Source organism: Oncorhynchus mykiss, chromosome 16 (genome assembly GCF_013265735.2).
Source record: "Oncorhynchus mykiss isolate Arlee chromosome 16, USDA_OmykA_1.1, whole genome shotgun sequence".
Classification (NCBI taxonomy): domain Eukaryota; kingdom Metazoa; phylum Chordata; class Actinopteri; order Salmoniformes; family Salmonidae; genus Oncorhynchus; species Oncorhynchus mykiss.
Genome location: NC_048580.1, coordinates 68347693 through 68357632, shown reverse-complemented (window position 1 = coordinate 68357632; position 9940 = coordinate 68347693). Strand labels below are relative to the sequence as shown.

Here is a 9940-nt window from a genome sequence, read left to right as displayed (position 1 = left end):
TCTCTCTCTCTCTCTCCCCCCCCTCTCTCTCTCTCTGATATCTCCCTCTCCCCCCCCCCCTCCCTCTCTCTCTCCCCCCCTCTCTCTCTCCCCCCCCCCTCTCTCTCTCTCTCCCCCCCCCTCTCTCTCTCTCTCTCCCCCCCTCTCTCTCTCTCTGATATCTCCCTCTCCCCCCCCCCTCCCTCTCTCTCTCCCTTCCCCTCTCTCTCTCTCTCTCTCTCTCTCTTTCCCTCTCTCTCTGATATCTCTCTCTCTCTCTCCCTTCCCCTCTCTCTCTCTCTCTCTCTCTCTCTCTCTCTTTCCCTCTCTCTCTGATATCTCTCTCTCTCTCTCTCCCTTCCCCTCTCTCTCTCTCTCTCTCTCTCCCCCCCTCTCTCTCTTTCTCTCTCTCTCTCTCCCCCCTCCCTCTCTCTCCCCCCCCCCCCACCCCTCCCCATCATCTTGTTTCATAAACAAACTACAATGCAGGAAAAAGTAGTTTAATCAAAAACATTGTTTCATCAAGCATTTAGAAATGCCCTTACAGTATCAATCAAATGAGTGCACATTATCTGATCCATACGGTTGATAACTTCTGTCCTATTGCTGCTTGTAACGCCAGCTTGCTGCGTCATCATGTAGTCAACTTTTCATCCTGGAATGACTCTCTCCATTTGTTTACCTGTTGCAGGGCTTCGTAAAACCATCCCACTCCCTCAGTCCTTGTATGTTAGCGGACTGACACTGGATGTTGTGGCATGGGGAAGTCGATTTGTGTCGGTGGCTTCGTTAATGAAACAGAGAGGCGACTGTTCACTGTTCAGTCATTAGTGTCCACAGGAGCTGGTGAGGAGCTCCGCTCACTGCTAATGAGGCTCCAGCACCATCTGCCCAGGCCCTGACAGCCTCTGAACACGCTCCAAGACCCAGAGAGAGAGACTCTAAAGAGGTCAACCACCCCCGGTGGGAAAAAATACCTCCTCTGTCTCTAAACCCTTCAATCAGTGCATCATTTAATGGAGAAACCAGACTGTCTCTGTACATTCAAACTGACTTCTAAGCTAATCACAATTGGGTATTGGTAAAAAAACATTCATGAGTTAGCATTTTCTACCTCTGGTTTGTTTGCCAGTCCTATGATGAAAATTAAATGAGGAAAGAATGGGGTTTTGGGATATACAGTGGGGCAAAAAAGTATTTAGTCAGCCACCAATTGTGCAAGTTCTCCCACTTAAAAAGATGAGAGAGGCCTGTATAATCTTCATCATAGGCACACTTCAACTATGACAGACAAAACAAGACTAAATACTTTTTTGCCCCACTGTACGCTGAAAATAAGGTCTGAAGTTAACATAGCATTAGGAGATCTTATACAGTTTGTTTTATGAGATAATACCAGTCAGAATAGATCAGCTTTATCAATGATGAACACTCTATGTTCTTGTTTTGATTACATAAATGCTTCAAAATTGACAAAAGGTGCCCTTGCAAAAGTTGAACTGCATTTACAGTACAGTGCACTGTTACACTGCAGTTACACTGCAGTTACACTGCAGTTACACTGCAGTTACACTGCAAAATTACTGTCGTAAAAAAAGGTGTTATTTTGGACACGCTATTTGCAGCAATCTTTTTTCGTTAAAATAATTCCAATCTTTTTTCGTAAGGGTTAAAATAATTCCAATCTTTTTTCGTAAGGGTTAAAATAATTACAATCTTTTTTCGTAAGGGCTAAAATAATTTCAATCTTTTTTCATAAGAGTTAAAATAATTACAATCTTTTTTCGTGAGGGTTAAAATAATTACAATCTTTTTTTCGTAAGGGTTGAAATAATTACAATCTTTTTTCATAAGGGTTAAAATAATTACAATCTTTTTTCGTAAGGGCTAAAATAATTTCAATATTTTTTCATAAGAGTTAAAATAATTACAATCTTTTTTCGTAAGGGTTAAAATAATTACAATCTTTTTTCGTAAGGGTTGAAATAATTACAATCTTTTTTCGTAAGGGTTAAAATAATTACAATCTTTTTTCGTAAGGGTTGAAATAATTACAATCTTTTTTTCGTAAGGGATAAAATCATTTCAATCTTTTTTCGTAAGGGTTAAAATAACTACAATCTTTTTTCGTAAGGGTTAAAATAATTACAATCTTTTTTCGTAAGGGTTACAATAATTACTAACTTAAAGTTAAATAACTAACTGCAGCAGAGGCATAGGAACCTGAAAATGGACACTGGTTAGCTGATGAAGATTATCTCATAGAGCAAAACGTACAGTATAAGATCTCCTCAGACCTTATTTACAGTGTTGATCCCCATAGGCTTTAGCCAACAAGCCATGGTGAAGTTAGCCTCTTGTTAATACCTACAAAAAGACGCCATTACTATTGCCCTCTATTGGCTTACTGGTGATCTTTTGATATGCTGTCCAATCAGGTTGGCTTGAGTTTCATTGTATGTTGGAAACAACGCATTACATAATTCTGGTGTCTGTGCTGTGGTGGTGTTCTCTGATTGAACCTAGTCCATCACAATGGAAACTTCTCACATCCCCAAGCCAACGTCCATCTCCATTTTAAGTATAAAAAAAACACATATATTTCTTTCAAACCTTCACGACAACATGAGAGAACATGCAGTAGTGCCACGTGTTCATTTGGACTGGAGCACCAGACAGGGGTGAGAAAACGATGGAAGGCCTGTCCGGTTTTGGCCCGTCTACAATACCCGTGAATTTTGGGACGGTAACCTGGCAACTCAACTGTAGTTCCACTCCCAGGGCCTCAGAGTGGAGGCTTCCACTGGCCCCTGGAGAACAATGACACCCTTATGAGAGGAGCTCTGCTGCTGTCCAAAGCCTGAATCAGTGAGAGGAGAAATATGTTCCAGGTCAGAGAGAGGACCCCATTATTGAGTTTCAGATGGTCAATGGGATGCGCATCAAGCACAAATCACCCAAAATCCCTTCATCTGGTTGAGCAATTTTTTTAAAACTAACATTTATGAAATCTCTCCGTGAGAAAAATGACTAGCGCTGATAAATTACAAACCTTTATTGGATAAATTAAACACAACTACAGCTGTGTCTCTTATTCATAAAATGATGTCTGACTTCTTTCCTAACCTTCTTATAACCAGTTTATAACCTTGACCTCTGTACAGTGACTTCTCATGATTATCTGGTAAAATAATTTTGCATTATTCACAGCACTTTGATTTGATGGAAAATACTATGTCTAAACCATCCCTGTTGATTATTAATATAACTCAAAACAATAATTGATACAATGACATGGGACGGCTAAAGATGAAATAGCTGTGTCGATAATTGGGGGGGGGGGGGGGGGGGGGGCATGAATAAAATGACAAGGCAAACTTATCTGTGTCGACTAAAGAGCCAACACACATCATATTACAGATATGTTAATAGTTGTGACATCAAGAAATAATGATCTCAGTGCCGGGACACTCTGGGGCTGTTAGTCAACCCTAGTATAGTAATCTAACATAATACTCTGTTTGTTTTTGACCTAATAATCCTTAAAATACACACATTGGGGTGACACTTCTACAAGGATATTAAATGGAGCTCTTCTCCTTCTTCTCTCCAGCCCCCCCTAGTCTGCACTTAGTCAATGTCTGAACTTCCTGTCAAATGAACCACCTTAAAACTGGATGGGGTGTTGTATCTATTTGGAGAGAACATCAAAAGGAGAGACATTACAGACATTAAGGCTACAGAGAAGGTGACGCTGGCACTGGAAAACAAAAAGGTGTGTCTATGGTTGAGGTTGGAATGTCCACTGCTGAAAGGTGAGTTGCTTTGTTACCACATCTAACCAGTTTAGGCGATGGAAAGGAAAGAAAGCAGGAGAGGTCAGTTCAGCTGGACCCGCTGATCGACAGGACGGTGGAGCTGTCCTTGGCTTTGTCAAAGAAGATGGAGGAGGACATCTCGTTGGTGCTCTTGAGTTTGGCCTCGGTGCCAGGGGAATGGGAGCCACTGGGTTGGCACTCCTCACAGCAGCAGCAGCAGCAGTCCATGAAGGCCTGACTCAGAGACTTACAGAGGCACAGCAGCAGCACCGGCGTCACCGACGACTTGAAGAACAGGGAGAACTGGTTGATGAGGGCCAGCAGGGTGGCGGTGTCGTCAGAGATGGGCATGGCGGTGTAAGCCAGGACGATGTTGCACACGTTCTCCGGCAGGGCGCAGACGCCGTAGACCACGGCCAGAGCCATCACGGTGCAGTTGAGCTGGCGCTCCACCTGTTGACTGTGTTGCATCTTCTGCTTCTTGGAGAGGGAACCTTCCTCCAGGCGCCGGGGGATACCGTCATGGGACACGTGGCAGGTGGCCAACTGGCACAGCAGGGTGAAGACCACGGGCAGGCAGAAGTAGCAACCAAAGTACCACCACATGCGGTACTCGTGGTAGTTGATGACCAGGGCGTAGATGGACTCGGGGAGGTTGGAGGTGGGGTTCATGGTGCAGGAGTCCACCACGGCCCCTGTGCCTGGAGACACTGCCTGGCTGAGCTGCCACAGGAGCAGCTCTGGTGCCGCCAGTACCATGGAGCCCAGCCATATTACCAGCAGCTTGGCCAGGATGGACTGGCAGCTCTCCACTCGACGGATTTTGGGCTGGGAGCAGATGGTAGAGTTGAAGCGGTCTATACCCAGGGCACACAGGCTGAAGGATGTCACCCCTAGGGAGGTCACCTGGAGCGTTATATGGATTAAAGAGGAAGAACGTATCAGATATGCTACGTGGGCTGGTTTTTTTTCTGCTTATCTGTGTCTTTTTTATGACCGTTGTGATCTTTCAATCTACAAAATGTCCTGTGGAATTAGCCATAACTACACTTTTCACATGCTGCACACACACCATTTATAAACACACATCATGTTAAAAAAAAGGGGTGTCAAACATACGGCTCGTGGGGGGGTCCAATCCGGGCACACGTGTGGTTTTGGGGGGGGGGGGGGGGGGGGGGGGGAGACAACAAACTCAATATGCTTTAAAATGACTAAAATAGAATCTAAATGGTCATTTGATCATGGACCTACATTCATACAGTTTATTGACTGGGTCCAGTTCACTAATAATCACTACATTCATACAGTTTATTGACTGAGTCCAGTTCACTAATAATCACTACATTCATACAGTTTATTGACTGGGTCCAGTTCACTAATAATCACTACATTCATACAGTTTATTGACTGGGTCCAGCTCACTAATAATCACTACATTCATACAGTTTATTGACTGGGTCCAGCTCACTAATAATCACTACATTCATACAGTTTATTGACTGGGTCCAGTTCACTAATAATCACTACATTCATACAGTTTATTGACTGGGTCCAGTTCACTAATAATCACTACATTCATACAGTTTATTGACTGGGTCCAGCTCACTAATAATCACTACATTCATACAGTTTATTGACTGGGTCCAGCTCACTAATAATCACTACATTCATACAGTTTATTGACTGGGTCCAGCTCACTAATAATCACTACATTCATACAGTTTATTGACTGGGTCCAGTTCACTAATAATCACTACATTCATACAGTTTATTGACTGGGTCCAGCTCACTAATAATCACTACATTCATACAGTTTATTGACTGGGTCCAGTTCACTAATAATCACTACATTCATACAGTTTATTGACTGGGTCCAGTTCACTAATAATCACTACATTCATACAGTTTATTGACTGGGTCCAGCTCACTAATAATCACTACATTCATACAGTTTATTGACTGGGTCCAGCTCACTAATAATCACTACATTCATACAGTTTATTGACTGGGTCCAGCTCACTAATAATCACTACATTCATACAGTTTATTGACTGGGTCCAGCTCACTAATAATCACTACATTCATACAGTTTATTGACTGGGTCCAGCTCACTAATAATCACTACATTCATACAGTTTATTGACTGGGTCCAGTTCACTAATAATCACTACATTCATACAGTTTATTGACTGGGTCCAGTTCACTAATAATCACTACATTCATACAGTTTATTGACTGGGTCCAGCTCACTAATAATCACTACATTCATACAGTTTATTGACTGGGTCCAGCTCACTAATAATCACTACATTCATACAGTTTATTGACTGGGTCCAGCTCACTAATAATCACTACATTCATACAGTTTATTGACTGTGTCCAGCTCACTAATAATCACTACATTCATACAGTTTATTGACTGGGTCCAGTTCACTAATAATCACTACATTCATACAGTTTATTGACTGGGTCCAGCTCACTAATAATCACTACATTCATACAGTTTATTGACTGGGTCCAGTTCACTAATAATCACTACATTCATACAGTTTATTGACTGGGTCCAGTTCACTAATAATCACTACATTCATACAGTTTATTGACTGGGTCCAGTTCACTAATAATCACTACATTCATACAGTTTATTGACTGGGTCCAGTTCACTAATAATCACTACATTCATACAGTTTATTGACTGGGTCCAGCTCACTAATAATCACTACATTCATACAGTTTATTGACTGGGTCCAGCTCACTAATAATCACTACATTCATACAGTTTATTGACTGGGTCCAGCTCACTAATAATCACTACATTCATACAGTTTATTGACTGGGTCCAGTTCACTAATAATCACTACATTCATACAGTTTATTGACTGGGTCCAGCTCACTAATAATCACTACATTCATACAGTTTATTGACTGGGTCCAGCTCACTAATAATCACTACATTCATACAGTTTATTGACTGGGTCCAGCTCACTAATAATCACTACAGTCATACAGTTTATTGACTGGATCCAGTTCACTAATAATCACTACATTCATACAGTTTATTGACTGGGTCCAGCTCACTAATAACTACTGAAATTAACTCTAGACAGTCAGGGAGCATCGAAAATTCCAAAATCGATGGCCAGAGAAGTATTTTTTACAGTAGTTTTAACTTGTAATTTAAATTACAGAACAGTTTCAATATGGGAGAAGTCTTTCTGACCTGTTACATTAGCCGTCGAGATATACATTGATGAGTTTACAGTCTAGTATCTATGCTGATAAGATCAAAATCATAGATACCGTATAATGTATGGCTTACATACAACAATGTAATGTGTTGTTTATTACCAGTTAATAAACGTTGGTTTACCAGAAAACATACTCAGTTGGTAAAAGTATTAAACATTAAAAAATATTCCACAATACTATGTGGCCCATAAACATAACTCAACTCATAACCTTCTTTTACGACCTGGTTAGCAACAATGTCATAAATCAGTGTAAATATCCTGTAATTATACCATCAAAAGAACAACACAAATAAATGTATGATTGTTTTAGGCAGGTACTAAACTTGTCGTTAGGGACACATTATCATATAGCTATGGACAAATAGTTGTGTTCATTAATCATTTACATGTGATTCCACCGTGGCATAAGGGGAGGGGTGTGGCTTGAGGGGTGTGGCTTGAGGGGTGTGTGGGGAGGGGTGTGGTGATGGTGGTGGGGGGGGGGGGGGGGGGCTAAGGGAAGCAAACCCACCTCCATATATGGTACCGCTCTGCATGAGATGTCCCCCAGCAGCCTCTTATTGGTGAGCTCATTGAAGACCACCACAGGTAAACAGAAGCAGAGCACCAGGAAGTCCCAAAAAGCCAGGCTGGCCAGGATGTAGTTCCAGGTACTCCTCATGTAGTAGTTGTGCCAGACGATGCACATCACAGCCAGGTTCCCTATAATCCCCACAGAGAACACCACCAGGGACAGGAACATGACAGCGTAGGCAGTGTAAGAACTGTCAGTCACTGGGTACAGAGGGTTGTGGATGTTGGTGATCCACCTTCCTGTAGTGCTGCTGTTGCCCTGATCCACGTCTGTGTTGGCCCCAGTGGCCCTAGTGTCCAGGGTTGAGTCTGTGTTGGCCCCAGTGTCCAGGCTTGAGTCTGTGTTGGCCCTAGTGTTCAGATTTGAGTCTGTGTTGGCCCCAGTATCCAGGGTTGAGTCTGTGTTGGCCCCAGTGTCCAGGGTTGAGTCTGTGTTGGCCCCAGTGTCCAGGGTTGAGTCTGTGTTGGCCCCAGTTTCCAGGGTTGAGTCTGTGTTGGCCCCAGTTTCCAGGGTTGAGGCTGTGTTGGCCTCAGTTTCCAGGGTTGAGTCTGTGTTGGCCCCAGTTTCCAGGGTTGAGTCTGTGTTGGCCCCAGTTTCCAGGGTTGAGTCTGTGTTGGCCCCAGTTTCCAGAGTTGAGTCTGTGTTGGCCCCAGTTTCCAGGGTTGAGCTAGAGAACTGGGTAGCTCTGGGTGAGGTGAACTCGTTCTCATAAGACCGTGAGAAGGTAGACTGAGGTTCACCTGCGCCTGTGTCCTCGTCGTCTGCACCCCGCGGTGCTCTCTTGTGGTGCTTGTCCCATTCCAGTCCTTTCACATCCTCATTGTCATAACCATGGCTTTGAATGACTTGAATGTCGAGATTTAACATATCCTTTTCAAGAGATGCACTGTTTGTCTGTGGAAATTTTTTCGCATCGGAAGCCCACACAGTCAATAGTACCACCAGTGAAATAGAGGGATTCATCTTGAGAGCAGTAGCCTGAAAAGTAGCTTTTCTTCTAAATTCCAGAACTTCCCAGCTTTGATCACTGCAGGAGACGGTGTCAAAATGAGGCCCCCTCAGCAGAAGTTAATTTAGTAGAGAAGAAGAAGTTGCCCAATCTGTGGTGGGATGCTGAAGCTTGGGGAACTTGTCTCTCTCTGCGTCCTGTGGCTGCAGTCCCATAGGCAGGTCTGTGAGTCTGTTAACAAGTACCGTTGCCTGCTCATTCATGGGTGACTGGACCCCTTTGAAAAGGGAAAGACAAGAGGCGAACTCATCTGTTTCTCTCTATGGACACCCAAATGGAGCAAAGCGTTAGTGCCCTCTGCTGGTCAAAATACTGATCAGTTGCAGTTTTATGTTGTGCCTCTAGAGGGCAGTGCATGTCTCCAAAAAGTACACCAATCCCAAACACCGATCTGGTCCCATTCATTTCAATATTACATCCAGGTGGTACAACATCAATAAGGACACATACAGATGGTCTTCTTGTGTGTCTTGTATAACAAATCAAATCAAATTTATTTATATAGCCCCTTCGTACATCAGCTGATATCTCAAAGTGCTGTACAGAAACCCAGCCTAAAACCCCAAACAGCAAGCAATGCAGGTGTAGAAGCACGGTATATATATATATATATATATACATAAGCAGATATGTTGTGTTATCCAAAGGCGCAGTATATTTCCATAGTGTTGGAACAGTGTCCTGTTTCGAAATCCACATGAACAGCCCAGCTCCCCTACTATACACACAACAGCATTGACAGGTTTTGCCCGTAGGAGAGGTAGAGTAATTTACTTAGTCTACAATCTATTGGAATGTGTCATTACAGTGCTCATTTGCACTGCTCTTGGCAATAACTCACACCTCTTTCCTGCACCAACGTATGTCCACACACACACACACACACACACACACACACACACACACACACACACACACACACACACACACACACACACACACACACACACAGGTTCCATGGTAAAGGCACATTCCTAAGCCTCAGGTGTGTTTCTACATTCTTAGAAAAAAAGGGTTCTTAAAAGTGTTCTCCTGTGGGGACAATTAAAGAACAATTTTAGGTTCTAGATAGCACCGTTGATTCTAAGAGTGTAGTGTCCGAGGCGGAGAGCATATTTTAAGTACAAACACCTTTCATGAAGGGGGTTATAGAATTCACCAAAAGGCCAAAATGTCAGACTGAAATAAGTAACGCTATGCCCTAATGAGGCAGAATGTAACTAAAATATAATAGATAGATGGCCAGCGACAGGAAGGAGTTCTCTGGTCCAGGAAATAGTGGGCAACCTGTTGACTGGCAGTTGGA

At 43.0% G+C, this 9940-nt stretch overlaps 1 protein-coding gene across 1 annotated transcript; it reads right to left on the bottom strand.

The window, feature by feature from the left end:
• Positions 1–463: 463 nt before the first annotated feature.
• On the bottom strand, positions 464–8860 carry LOC110491164 (G-protein coupled receptor 37-like 1). The gene is made up of 2 exons (XM_021564513.2): positions 7563–8860; positions 464–4703 (listed from the first exon to the last, which is right to left on the bottom strand). The coding sequence occupies exons 1-2, from the start codon at positions 8586–8588 to the stop codon at positions 3864–3866; spliced, it is 1866 nt and encodes a 621-aa protein (XP_021420188.2). The 5' UTR covers positions 8589–8860; the 3' UTR covers positions 464–3863.
• Positions 8861–9940: the final 1080 nt, after the last annotated feature.